The sequence below is a fragment of the Labrus mixtus genome, chromosome 21 (genome assembly GCF_963584025.1).
Source record: "Labrus mixtus chromosome 21, fLabMix1.1, whole genome shotgun sequence".
Lineage (NCBI taxonomy): Eukaryota > Metazoa > Chordata > Actinopteri > Labriformes > Labridae > Labrus > Labrus mixtus.
In genome coordinates, this window is record NC_083632.1 from 4,597,258 (window position 1) to 4,622,023 (window position 24,766).

The following is a 24,766-nucleotide window of genomic DNA, read 5'->3' on the forward strand; positions in this document are numbered from 1 at the left end:
TCCTGCCCCGAGTGACAACATCGACGTCCGACCGCTTGGGATCGAACCCTCGACCTTTACGGTTGACAGACGACCGACTGTACCACTGAGCCACAGCCTTTTCTCCCTTCTGTTTATCTGATGTTTCATAGACTAAACAATCAATTCTTTCATCGACTGAATGAATAAGTAAAAACGCAACGACGCATGTGGATCATCTGTAACAGCTGATGCCGTCCCTGTTGACATCGTCCAATCAGGAAAGAATGCGGCATGCACAAATGATGGTTTACCTTTCTGTTGATTCAGAGAACAGGATTTTATTGGGCAGGAGAAGGAAAAGCTCTGATCTGTTTTCAGGGTTGAGCATGTTAGACAGAACGTGGTCAGTGTGAGAGTCTTACCGCGTCTCTTAGAAAGATCAGCGACATGCAGTTTGCAGGAAACGTTCCAGTCAGATTTCAAGAGGAGGGACTGCTACCAACATTTTACATGCATGCAAACCCAAAGCTCATCAGCAAAACACGCACAAAGAATTCAGAAAAAAAAAGTCATGAAAAAGAAAAACATGGAAATCTGCAAACGGCTAAAAAGTTCTTTCAAACATTGGTATCAACAATCAGTGCTTCTCTAGTTGTCAGAATGATAAAGTTTAAGCACAGAACACTGTTGTAATAAAATCCACCCATGTTATTTATCATATTATAAACCTATAAAAGTGACAGACTTGATTTCCCATCATCAACATTTTATATAAATGACACTTAATTACAGATTTTTGTTGTTGTTGCACGGCCTCGGTTTGGATGTCAGCAGCTTTAATTATTGAAAAATGTGTGGCATTAGAGGAACGTAGTGCTGTGCTTGCTGTACTTGTTATTAAAAAATGGGGTCTGATTCGCTCATCAAACCTTCAATATGTGGATCCAAACTTTAAAAAACATCATTTAATATCAAAAACTTTTTTTTACTTCTTACTAAACAGGCCGCCTACAGGTGGGTTAAAAAAACTTTACTACTGTGTCCTCATGACGCACGCTGGTGTCTACTTCTAGTCATGATGGATACGGAGTGATTCTGTCATGTCATACTCAGACTGTGATGTGTGGTTGCTCTTAACAAAACAAATGATGCTCCCACGACTGCCTTTTGTTACATTTTCTTCGTCCCATTATCAAATATTTCTGTCATTCTTTCCCTTTTCGGTCATCCTACTGAGCAGAGTTTCATTCTCATGTAACCACAGTGATGTCCTTTCACAAAGATTTATCTGCGAATGCGTTGACGGGTTGTTATTTCAGAAAGTTTTAGAAGTAGCATCTTCTGCACATTCACTCAGTTTTTAAGAAACCCTTGCCGCCTCTCACACCTTTCCTCCTGTTCCCCTCCCGTCCTGCAGGTGGCAGCATAGACAGTGACTGTGCCTTCGAGGGCGACTACGCCGTGCCGCCGCTCCACATGACCGAGGGCATGCACCACATTCGCATCATGGAGGGCGTGTCCCGCTCGCTGCCCTCCTCGCCGCTGCTCACCCACCAGACCATCAGCGTGAGGCTGCAGCCGGTGAAGAAGCTCACAGGTAAAGAAAAGAACGCGCCTGAGAGTCAAAGAGTGTTTGAGAAGGAGAGAACCACGCTCATTAAAGCCAGTGTTTGTGAGAGCACAAAATCAGCTGACAAGAGGTGTGGGCTGAGAATCTGGTTCAGATTTTGTCCTGTCCTCCCCCATAGACTCATTGTACTCACACAGCCTCCTTTAACCCTTCACTTCACCGCTGCGGCCAATCAGAGCACCCTGAATCAAAGCACCTTTATGGGACACATTGAAGACAACCGGAGTGGCTTCTCGCCCTCGTGTTTGCAGATAAGCTGTGATCACTTACCGTGTTGCTTAATCATTAGAAACATAAAGCGGACGCCCCGGCTCCGGCCTGCGGCAAACACTGCAATTTCCAATTCTTCTAATCAGCCGAAGTCCGACCTAATGACACTGCAGAGACCAGCTGACGGACCGCGAGCTGTGGTCGCCTCTGTCCTCCCTTTATCGCCCTTTATCTCCCACCACTAATCGTTTCCTTCGCACACTCATCTCTGACACCCCCCCCCCCCCCCCCCTCTCTCTTCTGCCTGTCTTCCCATTAACTGGAGTGTGTTGTCGTGTTCCCTCTGCTCTTATTAAAAGAGGGAGAAGCTGTGGTGTAGTACGCAGAGCAGCCGGGACATTCAGTTCTGTGCTGGCTTTTTCCAAAAAAAATAAAAAATAAAAAAAATTGCATAAATGTAAAATATCGACATTGCAGAGCAGCCTCCACATCGCAGAGTGTGGAGTGGGTGTGAAGGACTCTAAAGCTTGATTCAGTAGTCGCCACTAGGGTGCACCAACCTCTCAGCAACCTCACATCATTAACCATTTGTGATATGCCGAGGGGGGGGGGGGGGGGGGAGTCAGGTTTTTTTTTTTTTTTTTTTTTGACATCACACAGAATGATTTATGCTCGTCTCTCACGGGTCATCCAAACTGTGGGTTTTTAAAAAAACTGATTTTCTTTTCATTCTAACTGGGTGTGCCACGCCGCTGCAGAGGGGCTCTGTGTGGGTGCCAGGATGGCTGCTCTTAGGGGGAGCGGGAGGGGGGGGGGAGCAGGAGGACTTGGAAATTAGAATCCAGACCAAGCCAATATTATCACACCTTGTTCTCTGCTGTTCGAGGAGCCATCTTTGTTCCATTTGTACTTTTTTTCTTTTTCAGCCTAATTCAGTATCCACTCTGTTATCTGTGTGAATCAGAGGGGGATTGTTTCATGTCTTCAGGACGTACGTGAACCTAGAGCTACTTATAATTACACGTGTGCGTGACGGACGAACAATGGAGGCTAATAATAGCTTCATCAATGATGTGCAGTGGCGTCTCATTTGTAGTATTCTTATTCCCCGTGCTGACGTGCGGAGAGAGGCCTCGTCATAGTACAGTCGCACTTCTCCTCGCTTTGCTCGTTGCGTCCTGACAGCCAGGTGCTGCTGGTCGCGTGAGCTGTTTGTTATTTTTTTCAGATTTTTAACTCGGGGAATTAGGGATTTCATCTGTTTGTTTGTTTTTTTTTAAATATTCTGTACGTCTTGCGCTGTGCCCTTGAAGTATCGTTTACCTTTTTGCAAAAAATGTGTCATCTTAAGTGTTCATGCCTGTCTGACAGTGAGAGATACAATTTTGGCAAAGATGAGCTCGTCACTGTGTTAATCCTTCCAGATTAACGTCTCTGTCACACAACCCTTTTTTGTGTGTATTAGTGTCATCTGTTGTAATAAGGAAGTCACTGACAAAGATAACATGGAATTCCTTGACTATGTGTGCAGCCATTGTGCCAACACGTTCTCTCTCTCCCGACTTGTTAAACACTAGCCCCTGTGCTGTCTGGCACATGGCAGGGCTTTGCCTTCAAGTGAGCAACAATGAAAATGCAACCTCGACTTAAACTCTCAAAATAAAGAAGCCACGTTGTAGCAATAAATGTTTTTGTAATGTTTTTAGAAGAAAGCTTGCTGACAAGCATTTCACATTTGAAGACTCTGGCACCTGCAACAATCTTAAACACGTTCGACATTCACAATTCAGATGCAGCAAACCACATTGGGGTTAAGACAAGAGATAATGGTTTGGCTTTAAATAAGAGCTATCATTATGTGTGTTACATACAGCTCATTTGAGAAGTTTTTAACCTGGTTTAAGGAACTGAAATTATAACTGATGCCAACCATCAATAACAAGATTCTTTAATTCTAATGTTTTTTTAAGTCCTGTAATCGCTGATGACTTTGGGCAGCTTTTAGACAATGTGACTGACAGCACGCTGCTAAAATAATCTCTTTCTTACATCCTCAATGACAAAGAATCAATGTTTGAAAATGTTCGACTGTTAAGACAGCAGGATGAGACTTTTCATCTGAAGACACAAATTAGTAATGTTCAGTCAAGAGCAACAAAGAGATGAGAGATGCTGCATCGTCCATAAGGTGCACCAAAAGTTCCTTAAGTATGTCACAAGGGTTAAGAAGCAAGCTGCCATATATGACGTGTATATATGAGAGGGTTATCTCCAAATCGAAAGGTTGGAGATTTGATTCATGCTGCTGCAGCCAACAGGTCGAAGCGTCCAACACAAAAGAAAAGTAGATTTAAAGTCATTTTGTACCGTCCTCAGATGACACGTTTTATAAAACAGGACTCATAGGAGGGTAGCTGCTCTTGCATCAGGATGTTTGACTCCACAACAACGTGCTCAAACAGCCTCGTGTGGCCTCTGTCACCCTCTGTCACCCTCTGTCCTCCAAATCCACAGAGACCTGCTCTCTGCTGGCATCCAGCACCAGCTTGCACCAGGTCTCATCCACCCCGGCTCTCTCACCCTTTAATTAATTCAACTGAGCGCCACTTCCTGCACAGCTTGACAGTCAGAAGGCATGTGTGTGTGTGTGTGTGTGTGTGTGTGTGGTGTGCTGTCGTCTGAGGCCCCTCCCATCCCTGAGATGGCAGAATGGCAGAGGTGGGAGCGAGAGAGAGAGAGAGAGAGAGAGGTGGCAGAGGAGCACATTAGAGAGCAAACAGCAGCAGGTCTAAAGGCTGCAGCACTTTGATCTGCCCCGGGTGGCCTCTCTCTCTCTCTCTCTCTCTCTCTCTCTCTCTCTTCCCCCCCTCCTCTCCCCCTGCCCTCCTGCGTAGTCCCTGATTAGCCTTAGGGAGGACTTCTTCAACCTCAAGGCTCTGTCTGAATGAAGAAGCTATGAAAGCGTTGACCTTTTCAGAGAATCATTGAGTTTCTGATGTAATTCTCCGCTGCCTGCATGAAGACTCTCTAGGGCGGGGGGGGGGGGGGCCCTCAGACGCTCGAGGGGTCGACTTGTGAAAAGAGACATGCCGCTCCACGCTTCAACAGTGTGCAAAATGTTGTATATGTGTTGTTGTTGTTGGACGAATAACAAGTTCACATGATTATCTACGGATGTCAATACATGAGGAAAGATTTCATTTCTTCCAAACTGGATTCTTTGTCCCTTTTTAAATCCATCTGAAGTAACATTCATGTTGTTTATACTGTGTTTAACCTCAAAGGGGAAGTGTCTTTAATCCCCTCCGCCTTTGGGAAAGGTCAGACTTTACAGTCAGGAGAGTTGCACAGCCTGCGTGCTCTTTAACACAATGTTTGCCAGCGTTGGGCGTGACTCCGATTGTCTGCTTCTAGAGAACAGCGTCTGTTTGATGCGGCATAATTACAAGCCATTTGTGGAGAAACAAAAAAAAAAAAAAAACGTTCACTCCTCAAGATATTTTTAGAGCAAATCCTGATCTGAAGCTTTTTTTTTTCTGTCGCCGGCTGTGCGATCATGAAAACACATGTTTGCAGCATTCCTTCATCTTCATGCATGTTTTAACTGATCGCCCCCCCCCCCGACCACTGAGTCAACATGCTCTATATTTAGTCCACTGTTGTCTGAGGCTATAAGTGCCAATGATCGCTAATTCACCCAGTTATATCTCTGTAGCTATTTGGAGTTTGCTTTGAGATTGCTTATTTGTCACCTCGCTCAATCGTCAGGCTCTCCAGGCACCCTCCCCCCCCCCCCTTCTGATTGATCGGACCTGCTCCACTCTGAAACATTTAAAGAGAATTATTCCAACATCCCTCCCCAGATTACTCTGCTCTGCCCTAATTAATGGAAGCAATCGATACAATCATTGCCTCCCAATGGGTTGCCACATAAAGCAGGAAAAATTGCATTGGCCTTAAAACCTGAGAATAGGCCTGATTTAATTACACCCCTAATTTTTCTCCCACTCCTCCGCCTGCAATTATCACGGTGATATGAGTGTATCTAAAATCAATTGTCTCACTGGTGCTTACAGTGAAAGAGTGATGTGTGATTAAGTGGCAATCTACTACAGTAAGCTAACTTCTAAATGGTCACGTGACGCAGGCATAGCGATGCTCAGCAGCAGTGTTGATGGTCAGGATTAACAAGGCAGAGTGTGTGCGGAACTGCTTAGTCAGGTTTAACAGCTCAATGTGTGGGTGGAATTAAAGGAATCCACATTAAAACACTCGAGCGCTGTTCAATTAGCTGCTAGTGATGAGCGCTTCAGTATTGGGCCTGCAGTGGGAGTGTTTGGTGGTTTTTTAAAGTATCCTTTTTCTGCCTTAAACCCTCTGATTAAAACTCCTGTTTTGGCCAAGCTGCAACCTCAGATGTTGAAAAAATTAAACTACTGCGAAATGCATAAAACCGCAGTTCCTCGAGTGTCCACTTGAGGCAAGGGGATCCCATTAGTTCCACGTCAAAATACCCATTCTTTACAACCTGGTTAAAAAAAACCTAATTTGGTATCAAAAATTTGAATGCATGGGTACGTACTTTACAAGAGGGATTTTTTATGTTATGAATTTGCAGAATTAGAGTTGACTGATATGTTAGCGTGTTGCAGCTGTTAGCCTCGAGGCTTAAGGCCCAAAACTCTAACTCTGTCCCTGTTTCTTGATTGATCCAAAGTTGAGATGTCATAGCATTTCCAACGTGGTGGCCACCATCGTTCGGTGACATGGCTGAGGGCGCGTCCATGCTTATACAGAGCATAGTTTTGGCACATCAGTTTGGTATTTCCAAAATGCCAACAAACACGCCCGGTTACACTGAATGGGTTAAAGTAAACAACTTCAGTTTCTTGATTGTCTTGTACGCATTAGAATAATAACTGCCTGTCTGAAAGAAGCAAACTTTATTAAAACCAAAAAAAAAAAAAGACGTGCAAAAACATCGCAATGCTTGCCCGAGGTGCTGATATCGTCTTCTGAAATACTTTGAAGCACTAAACCTGATCTCTCTCATGACTGATTAGCTCTGTCAGTGAACCAAATGTTTTTTTAAACTAATGCACAAGGTTGCAGTAATGCACCTTAAAGCTTTTTTTTTTTTGGGGGGGGGGAAAAACAAGAACAAGTAAAAGCTGTTTATGCTTTTTATGCTTCAAGGACAATCCAAACTTGGGGGAAATCTCTTCCTCTATTGTTCACTCACAGATTATTTTCAGTGTAGCATACACCAACAATTCTGCTTTGCATCAAACCTCTTTAATCGCATGTATCAGTAATGTAAAAAAAAACATTGCTTTAAAGGCAGACGAGGGTTCAGATGATGTCATAGGTCTTAACACCTTCAAATCTAAAACATTAAGTCGTGATGTCATTGGGCTCAAACCTGCATTGCACCAAGCATTTTACACTTTACGATATCTTTCGTCCCCTCAGTGTATTTTTGAAATGTAGTCTCACATTCGGGACATCTCAATCTCCCCGTCTCCACGCCTCTTAAACCAGCCTCCTGTTTTTACTCGGCATCTGGCATCTGCCGTGAATTTTTTTAAATGAACACTGACATTTGGGACATCTCAATCTCCACTACCCCCCCCCCCCCCCCTCCCTGCTTCACCCAGAATGCACCTGGACAAAATGGTTTTTACAATTATTGTTATTATGCCTTCCCTTAAGCGTCCCAGCCATCACGGACCCTTCCAATCATTTGTTCGGCTGAAAGGAAATGTGACATTTTCAGCTCCTCTGTCACAGGTGACAAATAAAGAGTGAAGGTTAAGTGTGGAACGGTATAATAGAAATTGAAGTACGCCGCCCTCAGGGGGAGCACCAAAGATCCTCTTAGATTAAGTGCGGTGACAGAGAAATCTTGATATAATGTAAGCATTATAGTCTGGATGGTTTAAAAATGAAATATGAAAAAGTGTTCTAGATGGTTCTGTAGAATAACCTGTGGGATAGATGAAATTAAGAAATTAATGTGGGGAAACAAATCAAAGCTGCTCCACTAAAGAAACTGAAACTACTGAGGTGTTTTAGTTTTGCTCAGTAAGTTCTAACACAGTCTAGACATTGTAAACAAAAATGATGACATATTTTTGATAAGACGCTTCCTTGCCATTGAAAAACATTGTCACAATTTCATGTAAGGTAAAATAAAAGCTAGTCAAAGTTAGCCTAGCCTAGCATGAAGATAAACATGGACTCAGTTTTTTAATGTAAGGTAAAGTTAAAGCTAGTCAAAGTTAGCCTAGCCTAGCATGAAGACAAACATGGACTCAGTTTGTCATGTTAGGTAAAGTTAAAGCTAGTCAAAGTTAGCCTAGCCTAGCATGAAGATAAACATATACTCAGTTTTTTAATGTAAGGTAAAGTTAAAGCTAGTCAAAGTTAGCCTAGCCTAGCATGAAGATAAACATGGACTCAGTTTTTTCATGTTAGGTAAAGTTAAAGCTAGTCAAAGTTAGCCTAGCCTAGCATGAAGACAAACATGGACTCAGTTTGTCATGTTAGGTAAAGTTAAAGCTAGTCAAAGTTAGCCTAGCATGAAGATAAACATGGACTCAGTTTTTTAATGTAAGGTAAAGTTAAAGCTAGTCAAAGTTAGCCTAGCATGAAGATAAACATGGACTCAGTTTTTTAATGTAAGGTAAAGTTAAAGCTAGTCAAAGTTATCCTAGCCTAACATGAAGATAAACATGGACTCAGTTTTTTAATGTAAGGTAAAGTTAAAGCTAGTCAAAGTTAGCCTAGCCTAGCATGAAGACAAACATGGACTCAGTTTGTCATGTAAGGTAAAGTTAAAGCTAGTCAAAGTTAGCCTAGCCTAGCATGAAGATAAACATGTACTTAGTTTTTTAATGTAAGGTAAAGTTAAAGCTAGTCAAAGTTAGCCTAGCCTAGCATGAAGATAAACATGGACTCAGGTTTTTCATGTTAGGTAAAGTTAAAGCTAGTCAAAGTTAGCCTAGCCTAGCATGAAGACAAACATGGACTCAGTTTGTCATGTTAGGTAAAGTTAAAGCTAGTCAAAGTTAGCCTAGCCTAGCATGAAGATAAACATGGACTCCGTTTTTTAATGTAAGGTAAAGTTAAAGCTAGTCAAAGTTAGCCTAGCCTAGCATGAAGATAAACATGGACTCAGGTTTTTCATGTTAGGTAAAGTTAAAGCTAGTCAAAGTTAGGCTAGCATGAAGACAAACATGGACTCAGTTTGTCATGTTAGGTAAAGTTAAAGCTAGTCAAAGTTAGCCTAGCATGAAGATAAACATGGACTCAGTTTTTTAATGTAAGGTAAAGTTAAAGCTAGTCAAAGTTAGCCTAGCCTAGCATGAAGATAAACAGTGCCTCTCGTGGCTCTGGTCAATACAAACATCTCTGCTACAAGCGCCTCTGTTTCTCATTTATTAACAGGCTTCATTGTTGTAATTATTGAGTTGTTTCAGTGGCATACTTCGGAAAAACAAATACATAATAAGTATTTAATATTGAGTTGGATTTTGTTATCATTGGACTACACTTTGCTAGCAGTTTCTCCTTTCGTTTTTCTTCTTTGTGCTAAGCTAACCATCTTGCTTGTGGTAGTTTTTAGGTTAACAGATAAATAAACAGAGTAGGAGTCCCCTTATCGTTTAAGTATGAAGCTACATCAGGTGGTCAGCTAGCTGGGAACGGGGGCTCTCCTTGTTTTGGTCAATGCTAACAACCTCTGCTACAATCACCTCTTGACTGGCTTTATTGTTTTTTTCTGTATAGTTAATTCTGCAACCAATTTTGTTAATGATTGAAACAAAACCCGGCTATCTGTTCCTCCTTGCTTTCAGTCTTTGTGCTTAGCTAACCAACTTGCTTCTACCTTCATGCTAAGCTAAGCTAACATCGAACAAATAACTCTGCTTTACACAACACGTGCTCTTTCTCCGTAGTGTGTGTGTTCAATGTGCTATATTATGCCTTTGTGCCGCCGCACATACACAAACTGTACTTAACCAGAGGAATATGAAAGTTCAACGAGGTACTCTAACGTCTCTCCAACATCTCCACTTTTCTATTTCCCTGTAAAGATGAAGTGTTGCCGTTATAGGTAGGAGACAGCAGAAGCGTTTCTCTTTATTTCACCGCTTGTTTCTCTGTATTTTGTGGTAATTACTGAATAAAGTTCAGCTTTCACAAAATGTTGTGAATTACTGATTAGGCCTACTACTAATTATTGATTAAATACTCAAAGGAAACTAAATGAGTCACTGAAGAAGAATAATATCTGAAGATATTAGGACAGAAAAATATGGAAATCTTTATCAATAAAATAAAAATAAGGGTAAGAACAAAGCAGACAACACTTTGAAAAAAATGCAGTCACATTTTTTAAATAACTTTTAACTTTTTATGGAAAAACAGTTTTGTGAAATCACTAAGAAACCTTGTAGATGAAATAAATTTAGATGTTGTTTTGCTTTTGGAAAATCACAAGGAAGGAGGGGGAATCTGCCAACGTCTTTGTCATGTAAATATAGGGAAAATACCCAGGGAAGGTGATGTTGCCATGTTTTGAGCAAAATACATTTCATAAGCAGAGGTGTCTGTTATTGCAATGGGAATAAAGATTATGGTTTTTTTTTAGCCTCAAGCTTCAAAAAGCTGCATGAAGGGAATTCAAAGACGAACACACATTTGCTCAAGATGCATACCCTTTTATTAAGCACGGCTTGCGATTCAAACAAACACAAAACTCAGGAAACAGGAACTCAAATTCCCTCAAAGAAGATTTATCTTTTTTTTTTTCTTTTTTTTTTTAAACCGTAGTCATCATCAGAGTCTGAGTTATAATTGTGTCCTGATGCTGCTTATGCAACCTCCCTGAGCTCATTTATCATGTGAGCTCATTTGAATGATAATAGTGTCCTATAGTTAAAGCCAGGCATGTGATCAAACACCCCCACTTGTCCTCTCAATAGATTATGCTGCATGTTGGTGACAATGTGCAAACAAGCCTGCAATACAAATCACTTGTAATGTGCCGCATGAGTAAACGTAAAGTTATATTCTTTTGCCACAACAGCTAAAAATTGAAAGATTATCCAACAGCGATGTTTGATAGCAGAGATCCAGGTTTCATTGAGTTGAGGCTGCTTATAGTAAGCATTGACCTGCAACTGTTGCACAATACTCTGACATGAGAAATGATACGATAACACAGGACGCAGTACGATAAGAAACAACACACTGCCATACAGTACGATCCCCTTGGGGAAATTTGTTTTGGATTCAAAGTGCTGCTTACATGTATCTGCCTCCACAGTCAAAAAAACAAAACAATAAAAAGAGATTCAGAAAGCAGCAGCGTCACACGTTCTGGTTGCAAGCAGGGCGGCGTTTCCGGATGTCGTATACCTTTCAAACTTGTTGGTAACATGCAGCACGTGGCCGGCGTTTGGAGATGTGACCCTCAGGAAATAAGTGTGAGTGGAAGAGATAAATAAAAATAACTTGGGCTGTAAGGCCGTTGTTTTTCGGGAACGGATATGAGCCCCAACAAAAGCCAAGGCGGTACACAATAAAACTCTTTACCCTGTGGGTTTGAACTCCTGAATAGCCGTAAAAAAAAAAAAATGGCTGCAGCTGTACAAACACACTTTCAAGGGTAAAACAAGGACAGCAAGGGATGCCTGAACCTTAAAGGAAAGAAAGGAGTAGCTATTATTGAGACCCTTGTTCCTCTCAGATAATACCTCTCCTCTTTTTTTCCACCACTTATGATCTGATATGTCCCCAAAGCTCCATCTAAGAACGGCAGAACTGTGTCCCTTTAATAATACCCTCCCTCCCTCCCTCCCTCCTTTCCCTTTTTTTATGCCATTTTCTTTCCTCCCTCAATACCCACCCTTTTTTTTTTTTTTTTCTTCACTCCCCCTCCTTTTTTGCTCTGCGGTTGCCATGACAACAGCAGCACTGCACCATTCATCTGTTGGAGACCTGGGCTCCTGTTCCTGTAGAGAGCGAGTGCGCCTCTCACATCTATACATAACACGCTAAGCGCTAATGCAGTCACGGAGGGCGAGTGAGGAGCTCGGCGCTATCTGTACTCACTGAGCACCTCACAGGAAACGCTTCCCATGTTGTTTATTTTCCTCTTTTTTTTTTTTCTTTTTGTTTGTTTCATTTTCTTCGAAAGCGGTGAAGGTATCGGTCACCTGTCAGCCCTCGGTGCAAACGCCATCGCAGAGGTGTCACCTCTGTGTCCCCCAGTGACACAGTGACTGCTGCGCTCTTCCTTCCTCCTTGCCTCTCTTTCCTCCTCCTCCTCCTCCTCCTCCTCCTCCTCTTCCTCCACTCACTCCTCCCGCCACTGCCATATCTGCCTGGCTCTGTATCATTTACTGCGACTGAGCAGAGCGGGCAGCATCAGCACTGAAACCTGTGGAGATTTCCTCTAATAGGAAACACGAGAGAAGGAAAAAGAGGGAGAGCGTCTCTTCCACCTCATTTGTCCTCCCCTGCTCAGCTGCAGGTGTTTCTCTCCTCCGAATTTCTTATTCTTTTCTTTTTTTTTTGGTTTTTGATGAACTGGTCATCGCTCAGGGAGGAAGGACTGCTCGTGTCGCTGGAGGGGGAAGGAGGGGAGCTGGTGTCGTACCCCAGCCTTCAGGAATGTGCTATCTGGTTTGAGAATGGTGAGCACTGCCACACCCTCTTTTGCTTGTTACATTCCTCCATCTGTGCCTGCAAACTGTCTTACCCCCCCGCCACCTTTCACCTGCCCACTCCACCTGCGCTCAGCCAGAGCTCGCCCCAGGTCTGTCTGCTCTCTGAACCTCGCGCAGCTGGAGCGGCCGCATCGTCCGCCGGTTTGAATGACGTTTTGTGCAGACATGGGGCTGACGGGGAGGAGCGCAGGAAAGTAAATTCTCTCCATGAAATGACGCGTTTGTCAAAGGGCTGCACTCTAATGACAATGTAGGCTCGAGGACCTGTGAATCAACCTGAGTACCATAATGTAAGTGTTTTTTTCGCGGCGAGCTGCTCTGTTTCATGCGTCAGCGTGGGTGAGCATTCAATTGTCTTTGAGTGCGCGCGTGCATATGTGTATGTCTGTTTGGAGTGTGTGTCTAAGCACAAGCTGTGGGCGGCTGCTGGTGCTTGTTCTTGTTGTTGTGTGTCTCACTTTTCCTTCCAGAGCACAGCATCATATGTAGCATATGGTTGCATAAATGGGTTGAAGTTGGTGGGGGGATAGTTTTTCTTTTCCCCCACGCCTTGCAGTCTGCAGCAGCAGCAGCAGCAGCAGCTTCTTGTTGTTGTGTACCAGAATCACCCTGTCATGTGCTGGGACGCGGTTCCTCCTTCAGGATCCAGTGCTGCAGGCTCCCTGCCTCCCTCTGCCTCTTCCCCAGGGGACCGTTATCTATCTGGTGTGTGAACAGAACAAAATGTCTCAATAACACCGCCCGCAAGCGAAACACGAGCACCTCATCAGCAGCTGCTATGGCTAGTCTCAGGTGAATGCTTTTTGATGAGGTGCCCACGGCCAGTTTTCACATCACTTAGTATAACCACCTGGAGAGTGCTTTGATGAGCGTACTTTGTCAGCTGTCATTCAGGACGTATCGGGCAATGTCTCACAGAAGTTTGGTTTCAGTTTGGCTAAATCGTGCCTGGTGATTTTGTCCACAGTGGAGGAATGTTTCTAGGTGTCTCTTGTGACCATCTCATATCTTTTTATAAACAGCTTTCATCGACAGTTAGCTTCATGTTCATTTAGTTTTCATCCCCAACAGTACATGACATTCATTTTCAGATTCAGAGCCTTGTATAAGTATTCACTCCCTTCAACTTTTCCATACTTAGTCATGTTAACTCTTAGTATGAAGGGAGTTATTGGGGTTCTATTTAATGGACCAACACAAAATAGTCCATATTGTTTTAAGTTTCAGGGTACGAAAGTATGTTATTCAAATAAAAGAAGAAGAAAAGTTTTGGTTGCTTTGCTTCAATACCAAGAACCAAGATCAGGTGCATCCAACTGCCTCAGGTTAAAACTTCAGCATCCAACACATTTCTGTTTTTCTGACTGCTCTTGTTTGTGAATCAAACACTACATGCCCAAAGAAGTCTATTTGAATTCCAGACTGTTACTCTGGGAAATGTTAAAAAGTAAATAACTATGCAAGACACTGTAATCCCTTTGACTTAGTTTTGTACGTTTGTTTAGCATTTGCACAAATCGTATTTTGATTTTAAGCAATTGAAATGATAAGGAAGAGAATCACACATACTTAAATATAAATGCAAAGCCTAAATATCAACACCAAAATGTATATACAGTACAGTGCATGATAGTAACTGTCCATTCAAACATATATATGTACAGGTGCAATTGAAGCCACATTTCATGGGCATTAATTGGCTACATCCGATAAAGGTCCGGCACTTATTGATCCATGTTTTGTATAAGGGAGGGTCTAGTTTAGGCCATCTATTGGTTTAAGCAACGTACGCCAAGGTATTCCTTGGCTTTACCATTTATGCCTCCATGTATCACTCCCAGTTGTGCCACTGTGGGTTCTTGTGAGATATCCTGATGAACAACCTCGTCATAGATGGCATGAGACAGCTATATTCAGGTCCAACACATCCCATCATTCTGGAGAAATTGCAGGATCCCCCCCCTTCAGATATTACTTCTGGCGTTTAGGCAATTTTAGTCTCTCATTTGAATTCCCTCCATGTGTTTGACTTTGTAACAAGGTGTGCCTCGGCGCATATCTCCCTCCAAATGTCCTGTGATACGACCGTGCCCGCTTCCTCTTCCCATCTCTCGTTTTATCCTTCAGGACTGTGACACAATGACTTTTGTATTCTGTTTCTGCCTCTCTGGACATTTTAGCTGAGTGATGATTCAGAAGTTTTTATCCCAAGAAAATCTAAAGATACTATTTCAACTGACGAGACTATTTCATGTCTTGTTTGTCAGAAATGGTAAAGTTAGTGATGTGGCAGATGGAGGGAATTTTCCAAGGTTATTCTCGCATCTTCTTTCCTCCTGAGATCTTCAAGTATCTATCTTGTATTTATTCACAAGGCAAGTCAGTAAAGGCTTTAGCGTTTTTGTCGAGGGCGTCTCAATTGATGTGGCCCACTTACCTGAAAATCAGCCAAATCAAACCTCATATACCCTCTGCGGTGGTTCAGAGTGGTATTGATTTTTATAATTGCCCAATTTCCCTCCCCTCCAATCCCTTGAGTGTGTGTCAGACAAATGGCTTGTTTGCTGAAGATAGTTATGAAAAAAATGTCAGTCTGTCTAAATCCAGCTTCTTTGGGGTCAGTGTTGAGGCCTTACTTGACCTAATTGGGAAAGAAAAATTAGCCCTTGCTGGACTATAATATTCAACGCCTCTTAAAATAAATGTGATGTTAATTTGCTGACAAGTGGATTAAAGGCTGTATGCACCATTTAGTGGCAGTGTGACGTCTGGGTTTCTGATGGAGCTGCAGGCCCTTTTCAACACTCAATCCTGATTACAAAAGCAGCCTGCTGAGTGACTGTATTGGCGGGTGGGCACAGTCTGTTCCATGCATGACTCCCTGGCTATAAATCAAGTATTGACGACACCAGTGTCCTTTAAAACCCATTTTTTCACAGTGCTAAAGGTTAGAGGGAGAATGTGATTATGAGCTCCATTCTCGAGGTGTCCGAAACTAGATGGTGGGTGTTATGTTCCCCCATGTTGTCAAAAGGTGATTCAGTGGAGAAACTCTCAGCCCTGTACAGAAATGAAAATCCATTTTGTCCATAATCCTAAATCGGTTCCCTGACAGTCAACCAGAATTTCTCAAAATGGAGTTTAAATTCAAGGGAGCCAGTATTTTTCAACTCTGTAAAAACTCCCAAGGATCTAGAATTACAATCTCTTATTTTGACAAGAGAAGACAAGGTTATTGCTGCCATTAGGAAGATGAAGTCATCATCTTGTGTGCTTGATCCTCCTCCAACCATGCAACCAGTGTCAATGCCAGGTAACAACCTGCAATTAGAAATCTTCCCAAAAGCTTTCAGAAAAAGCCGACACATGATCTGCTAAAGAAATGCAACCCAGACAGTGCCGACCTTTTGAAATTAATGGCCTATTTTATGCAATCACCATTTTCTAGGTAAAGTTTTAAAGAAATTTTTTTTTAAGCATTGCACCGAATCTTTTAAATGACAAATGGCATCTACAAACTTTGACACTGGAAACAGCCCTGCAGAACAAGTATAAAGGAACCATTTTTGATGCAAACAAAGTATCTGTTCTTGGCTGTCACATTTTTCTTGCTCTTGTTAACACAGTTTTATTCACAGTTTTGAGATATGGACAGCAGTCTTGGGTTATTACTTGTCTAGTTCCTTTCAAACATATCATTCTATATCTTATATTGACTTTGGCGTTCCTCAGGGTACCATTCTTGATCCTTTTGTATTTTTCACAAATATGAGCTCACATGGCAAAATCTTTTACCCATGTAAGGCAGGCTTTGTTTTTTAGTTTAAGTATAGTCCTCATGCATTGAACACACTAATGCAATGAGAGAATAACTAGGGGAGGAAAAAAAGTGTAATGTGTTTATAGTGATATCACCTGAAATAGAGGAATTTCAATCAACATCCATCTTCCAGCAAAGTAGATTAAAGCTCATACAGAATTAAGAGCAATGCCAGACTTGGACTCTTAATACCCATATAAATATTCAGATTACTGAGGTATCAGTGGCTAGAACTGAACTTGATATAAAATACAAAAGAACACGTCACATAGCCCCACTGCTTACTGACATTTTCTTACATATGATGTTGCCAGAGCTTTTTGACCTTAAAAGCAGACGCCCTCTGTTTGTTTGTTTTTTATACGAAGATCTATTTGTTCCTACTCGGTTTAAATTTAGAACAATGTGGCATCCTGTGCTTTCATGTATTTCTCCTTTGTTTTCTACATCTTAAGTTTCTAGTGCGTTTCTAAAATTATATTTAAATATTTATTAACATAAAACGTGGATATTTTCACTTCATGTTTCATCTTTGGTCATTTTGATCCTCTTTGGGGTTGCGTCTTTGCATGAGAAAGTTACTTGATGTGGTTATTGTCTACTTTCGGTTCAAACCAGGTATTTTGTGGTACCTGCTGGAGGAAAAAAACAAAACCCTCTTGAGTGGAGATAAGAGGCCCGCAGTGTGCTATTAATAGCCATGATAATGATTTGCTTACAAAACAGAGCAGTGGGTTACATATACCACCTCTCTGCTTTCTGTGAGTGCTGATGGTGGAGAGCTGAGTAAACATTTCTCTCTGTCTCTCTCTCTCTACACACAGAGGCTAAAAGAAGTGTGTTATTGTGTGTGTAAGTGTGTCCATGCGTATCAAAACCCCCCTTACACACCACTGCACAGGGCCGCACAATGACACCAGCCGCAGTATTAACATTCACCGCTTGTCTGTATGCTGTTAACTTATTTGCTCAGTCATTTCAGGGCGCTGCACCGCTATGAGGCATTTGTCTGGATCACAGCTCCGACTTTGTGTGGCTGCAATCAGTCTGCTAACAACAGTATGGGATTACATAAGAGCAACAGTTGATTACGGCTTTTATCAGACATGCCAGAATTCAAAGAGTTTGTAGGAAAAGGCTTTGATGTTCATTTCATGTGCTGCTAAAGATAGCGCCAGATTATCAGAAACATCTTAATCCAGAACCTTATAATCAGTCTTGTAAATCTTTTTCTTATTTATTTCCGTTTTTTAATTGAATTCCTTAATTGAATAACAGCAGAGAAACATGCAGCTCGTCCTGATTTTCTCAATGGCGAGGGTGTGGTCTGCAGCTGAGATGTTATAAATAACCGCACAAGGAGCTGAACTCCAGCTGGAGCAGAGGTCAAGGCAGCATGGCTATTATTAGACGAGTGTATGAAACTGTGTCCTTGGCAATTATGCTATACTCTCACCGGTATCGTATATATATAACGTTGCAGATTGCTGTCATGCTCAGGCCTCATGAGTGCGCACGGCTCCCCCCGAGTCCTGCTGAGGAAGCGTATGTGTAAAGTTCACAGTCACACCTCTGTGTGACCCCGCCACCGAAGGAGGGGAACCATGACAAAAGAAAGTTAATAGTGTCTGAACTGCTCGGAGGTAACAATAGCCGCTGTGCTTCTGCAGCTGAGTCACTGAGGGCAGAGTCCTTCAGGAATGAAGGGTTTGTTCACTGGAGGAGACAGCTGCCCAGAAAGCCTGCAGTATGGACGTGAGGAGGATGTACACAACACAGATTCAAAGCATGATGGAGAGAAATCTGCTCACAGTACATAAATTGTCCTGTGAGGCTAATTTTTTTAAACATCATGATCTTTCTGATAATGGGTTAAGGTGGCGTGCTGAAACAAGAGTTTAGTAAGACAACCGATTGTAGGGTTTGGATTATAAGTCTTAAAAACATGTCAAATAATTTCCAGCTTTTTCATCCAGACAATCTTTAATGTTCATTAAACATCTTGTACCCGGTAATATATATTTTCTGGTCGATAATCATATTCTTAAAATGTGAAACTCAGGGCCGAATACTAATGTTAAAATAACCATTTAGCTGATTTCTGATTCAGATACCTACGCGTTGATCTGTAATTCTTCGTGTCCGTTTTTCAAATGAGCTATGCGATTTCATGCATTGAAATTGTTGTTGGTTACTGATCTGTCCCACACTGTCGACGAGTTTTCTTCTTCTCTGGTTTATTTGGCAGGGACAGATGCAGTATGCATGGAGAACTGAACAACACTTCCCCAATGCACCACAGCATTTATAACTAATGCTAATTTCCAATGCCTGTTCCTTTTCTTTAGCATGACTCTGAAAAACGAATGAGAGTTTGGTTAGCGGTTGACTTCAGTTGACCTCTTCCTTGATTTAGCAGTTAGTTATACTAGCTTGCCAGCATTAAATTGATGCGACACAACAGATACACATTGGCTTCCTCTGACATTGATGTGCGTCACATTATTTGACGATTGGCCGGCGGATATGGTCAACACTGATGTTCAACCGATACATCAGAGCTTCTCAATTTATTACAAGTTTGAATCAAGACAATCAGTCATGTGAAATATATCTTGAAATCAAACAAAACAAAAGTACAAGTTGGCTTTCACTTTGCCTGATAGATAACTTTTCTTTCATTTAAAAAAAATGGAAATAAATGATGGTCAAATCAAGCATTTTTCAAGTTTTTTGTTGACATTTAACCATATTCGTCATCTTGGATATAAAGTAGTTGACTTCCAAAAACGTACAAATCCTGTGATTATAATTTCATCAACACTATTATAAAGTTCTGTGTGAAGGTGCTTGAGATGATTTAAAAACCTCCTTAAAGGCCCTGATGACTTAGAAATCCCCCCTGTGAAGATCAAGATATCAAATCTGATTTTAGATCGCTCCTCTTGTTCCAAGGCTGAACTGTGGCATACTGATGAGGGCTTTGTGAAAAATCAATGTGATTTCTGACTCTTTGATGGATTAACAGCTCCGAGAGCCGTTTACAAAATCATCCCCTGCATATATTTATTGTAGGTCGAGCAGATGATTTTGTTGATTTAGCTCTGACATCAGTTGATTTTGTGCCTTTGGTCTAATCCAGGCCCAATAAGGTTTCTGTGAAATGTTGAATTAAGCTTTTTTTTTTTTTTTTTTTTTTTTGGGACGAGTGAGCGCTCGGCTAATGAGCGTTCTTAGAAAATCAGCCCCTCCCTCTGCCCTCTTAAAATTCTGCCTTTGCCTCACCTTGCTCTGCTAATCCTCCCAAGGCTGTAATGATAGATCCAAACGTGTGTGTGTGTGTGTGTGTGTGTGTGTGTGTGTGTGTGTGTGTGTGTGTGTGTGTGTGTGTGTGTGTGTGTGCAGACACTCACACACACACATAAAAGAGGGAGAGGCAGTCTAGCTAATGGACCCGCACTTGCTGCTGACTGTCAGCAGCCTGCGTGTTTTCGGGCTGTGACTGAGCAGCTCGCTGTGTTGCACAGCGACATCTGGTCTGCATTGTTTAGTTCAACAAGTCAACGAGACAAGCTCACAAAATCATCAGTGGTCTGTGAGCCGGATCACTGTGTGCACGCTGAGAACGAGCCTCTGGGCCGAGCAGAAGGACTGTAGAAATGAATGTCAAACAACAACTCTCTCTGCTTCAAGCCTACAGTGAGAGTCAGTAACATCTGTCTTTCAGTTCATCTATGGTGTAGCAAACGGACACTTTTATTTATAAGCTGTACACATGAATATTTGGAGAATAAATAATGAGATGTTGGTGTTACCACCTCATACAGCCGGCCTTGTGAATATATCATGTGCATACTTGAAGGTCCTCAAACTTGTAAATAAACCTCACAGAGAGCCCTTCACGAGCCCAGCAGACACAGATAGTCACAACACAAAGGATCGGAGCCTCAGTTGCAGCAGCCTGAATCTTTGACGGGCTGAATTCCTTGAATAGAGGTGAAGACCTGGACCTGTAGAGCAGCTGCAGTCGTCAATACCAAACCTGCTTGATTACATTCAAGCCAGTGTTTTGAAACCTTGAAGCTTTTTTTTTTTTTTTTTTTTTTTTTTTGGTGCTTGTAAAAAGAAAAATCCCCGTCTCCCTGCGTTAGCACCACCTCTGAAAGGTGGGCAAGACTTGCACCGTTTCCCTGTGCTCTGTTGTTGCCATAGCGACCAGGGCCACATGCTCGCTGTTCTGTAAAGCTCTGTTTGGGTTGCAGACAGCTTGGTAATGTATGTCCTCACCCACATTTTTTTTTTTTTTTTTTTTTCTGTTCTGTGTGTGTGTGTATGTTAATGCAGTGATGCGTAGGCGCCTGTGTCTTTGTCTGAGTGGCTGCCTGAGGTCGTATGTAAGTGAGACAGTGGAACAGACAGTTCTTCACTGCTGTATAGACGTCTCCTTTCACTTCCCTTATCATTTGATGATCTGCAACAGACATGGAGCTGTGCATTTCATGTTCTGATTTGTATGCAGATCTTTTCATCGTATATGTTGATAGGATCACAGGGACTGTCATGTTCAAGAGCAGTAATTTTCTTTTCATATGCTTAACACTCTGCATACGTGAATCAAAAACCCATTATTGACTCGCTTTGTTTACAATAGAATAGAAGAGATCTTTATGTAGTTGCTCAGGAACGAGACACTTCAGGTACGTTTGATTTTCTTTGTAACGCTCATAGGGTCAGCTTTATGAATTTAAATGAGGGATGGATGGATGGATGACTGATGGATGGATGGATGGATAGATGGATGGATGGATGGATGGATGGACTGATGGATGGATGGATGGATAGATGGATGGATGGATGGATGGATGGACTGATGGATGGATGGACGGATGGATGGACAGATGGATGGATGGATGGATGGATGGATGGATGGACTGATGGATGGATGGATGGATTGATGGATGGACGGAAGGATGGATGGATGGATGGATAGACGGATGGATGACTGATAGATGGATGGATGGATAGATGGACTGATAGATGGATGGATGGACAGATGGATGGATGGATTGATGGATGGATGGATAGATGGATGGATGGATAGATGGATGGACTGATGGATGGATGGATTGATGGATGGATGGATAGATGGATGGATGGATAGATGGATGGACTGATGGATGGATGGACAAATGGGTGGATAGACGGATAGACGGATAGATGGATGGACAGATGGATGGATGGATTGATGGATGGACGGAAGGATGGATGGATGGATAGATGGATGGACTGATGGATGGATGGACAGATGGGTGGATAGACGGATAGACGGATAGATGGATGGACAGATGGATGGATGGATTGATGGATAGACGGATGGATGGACTGATGGATGGATGGACGATAACCTGAGAATTATTGCACATGAAACTTTTGCAAATATTTTGAACTATTTTTGCAAGATAAACATTTTTTTCATAAACTGTAATACTGCATGTGGAAATTTTGCACATCCATCCATTGCAAGTATACATTTTGCATTTCTAATGTTACTCGAAAAATTGTGAATTATTTGTGTTATAAATGTGTTATTGCACATTTAGCATTTCAAGTGAATTTTTCACTTTTGCAAGTGAATGTTTTTTTTAACATCTATCACTGCTCAAGAACATTTTGCACATCTGTTATTGCCCATGAATATTTTGCACATCTGTTATTGCACATGACGGTATAATAATCTAGTCTGTATGCTGACTATCTTGGGAATAGAGATCAGCTCTTTGAAATACTCCCATTGTCCTTTTTAGCTTATTTACTGCCACCACTTTCTCTGCCTCCCCTCCCTTTCTCTCTCCCTCTAATCCCACATGTACACTTGCATACATGCCTGCATGCATATTCATATTCACACCCTCACATCCAGAGCATGTAACAGATATCCATTTCACGGCCACATGCATCTGCACACACAGACTAGATATATTTATTCATAAGCTCATTAGAGGAGTGGATTTGCCCGCTGCCATCCATCTCACTGTCACCCATCCCGATGCCTGGCACACACCGACAACAGAACGGCAGGGAGAAAGTCCCTGGGATTTAGTCTCCTGAAGCCGCTGCTATAGAGGGGATTTAGTCCGATAGACAGAGGCTCACTTTGCCGTTTTATAGAGGTGAGACCAGGGAGACAAGCACCAAAGGAATTGGTAATCTCCCATTCACCTTCCAGAAAACTGATACTCTGCAGGAGAAAATCAAAAATGCCTTAAGTCTCTTGGAACTTAATGGTGTTTGGCAGCATGCTAGCTGTGCAGATACACAAATATAGAGAGAAATATTTAAAAACTATTGATGGCAAAATGGTTGTAGGTTTTTTTTTTTGGTTTTTTTTTGCAGACACATTGTAACATGAAAGCTCAGTCTGTCACTCGCTCTCTCTTTGAAGTGAATTCCAAGCTGTTGCAAGCTTGACTCTGCAGGCGCAAGAGCAGCTTTTTGGAATGAGTAAGGACAGTGGTTAAAAAGAGAAATCCAATTCTCGTCCGTTTTGGTGCATGAAAAGAAAACTCCAGACACTAACTCTCCTTCTCAGTGACCACCATTTGAACGTCTACTTACGTACAGAAGCACTTTATGAAAATCTTTTGTAACGTGTTCGTGGGTTAATGGTGGTGTGTGCGCGGTGGTTCAGGAAACACTTCCACTAACGCTTCTACCTTCTTCCATTACAACAAATTCAATTACAGTACTCTGCATTATGTAAGCAGGTAGGCTCTCGCTGAAGGCTGGCAGAAGATCTCACTGAACTCCTGTTTTATTGACACTGCCTTTAGCTGCCACTAAAGTTCAGAAATTGATTGAAAGATTCTTATTAATCCCTTTTAAGACACTTGTGGGCATCGCTCCTATTTGCTTTTTGAGCTACTAAACCTTCATTTTATTGAGCTACCACTTTGGTAATCCAACCAAAACCTGCTGGCTACTGTAGACTTTGACCTGCAGATTTCAGTACAACACTTCCCCCCCCAATTAAATTGTCCAATGACGTTCCAAATAATATAAAAAAATTGAATTCTTTCTGATGGATTTTACTGTTAACAAACAGGTCATAAGCTGTTGATTGGTTGCCGTATGTTTTTAGAGTAGTAGTAGTAGTAGTAGTAGTAGTAGTAGTAGTAGTAGTAGTAGTAGTATACTTCCTGTATGTACGACCCTGATTTCAACGAAACACATCAGTGGATATCTATAATTATCAGGATAAACGTCAAATCCTTTTTATGTTGAAATTTAAAGGCTGATTTCTGCTCCTGAGTCAAAGTTGAAGACACTGGAGGGCTAATGGTGGTTTCATTATTCTTCATTCTCAGAACAGGATAAACTAGACTTCAACAGAGGAACGTTTCACAAGAACAGACTTGTGAGTTCTGCTCATCTACGTCAAGAACAGAAACATAAATGATCACAGATATCACTTTTGACCAACTAAGCTGAAGAGACGGTGTCTGTTTCAGCTCTATTTCTTCCACCCTCTGCTTGTATTTCCCAATTTAGCTGTGTTTGGGATGTTTCCTGGCGTCCACCTTTTTTTTTTGCATTTGGTGTGTTGGACCAATAACAGCGTGCGTGCGACCAGGTACCAGGTCTTTTTTCTTCATCTTAAAAGGATGATTGTGATGTTAAGCAAGGGGCGGATGAGCCGACTTTGAATGTTGAGTGTCCAGACAGGTTGAACAAATATTCTACTCGTTCTCTGAGGGGAGTAACGGTTCAGTTCACGGAGGTCACGGTTCGGTTCATACCTTGGTTTTTTGGGGGGGTCACGGCTTGGTATGCTCGTGTGCCCACAGGATGAGACATTATCACGGAGCTTGAACACTTTTAATACACCCTAAAAGCTGGGGTCGTCTACTGCTGCATGTGTGTGCATATAGCCTTAAAGTCCTCGACCTTCTCTACCCTCACATCCAGAAGCTTTGTAAAAACAGGAGGCATAAGTTGTTGGACACTTCTTTTCTTTTGCCTAGCTGCGGTGATTGGAACCTCGGGGTGATGCCGACCAATATCTGTACCCAAAACTCCAAACACAGCTGATTTAAAGAAGTCACCTTATTATCGTTTATTACTCCTCTTCTTTGCGTGTTGTTGAATATCTGTTGGCAATCAGTTAAGAGCATTACCGCTACCTGGATTGTGTGAATACTGCCATGTTTGACCGCCTGTCTTTCTCCACATTGAGAAAAGTATCATGTGATTCCATGTACCAAACCATGACCTCTGAGCCGTGAAGGTCCGGTACCTTTACACTCCTACATTCTACCTTTACCTCGCAACTCTCGGGAATAAGTTCAGAGCTTGTCCGAGTGCGTGTCTGTCCAAACTGCTGCCAATGGCGGCGGATCCAGTCGTGGT

At 42.1% G+C, this 24,766-nt stretch overlaps 1 protein-coding gene across 14 annotated transcripts in view; it reads left to right on the forward strand.

Moving 5' to 3' along the window:
- tanc2b (tetratricopeptide repeat, ankyrin repeat and coiled-coil containing 2b) overlaps window positions 1-24,766 on the forward strand; it is a 173,048-nt gene that overhangs the window by 88,422 nt on the left and 59,860 nt on the right. For 12 of the 14 annotated variants that reach the window (XM_061028725.1, XM_061028726.1, XM_061028727.1 and 9 more), the window contains one exon: window positions 1,379-1,558. In XM_061028725.1, the coding sequence (XP_060884708.1) occupies window positions 1,379-1,558 (180 nt within the window). Of the gene's footprint in view, window positions 1-1,378; window positions 1,559-11,789; window positions 12,508-24,766 lie in introns of those variants that run through there. The other 2 variants (XM_061028736.1, XM_061028737.1) reach the window with 2 other exon arrangements.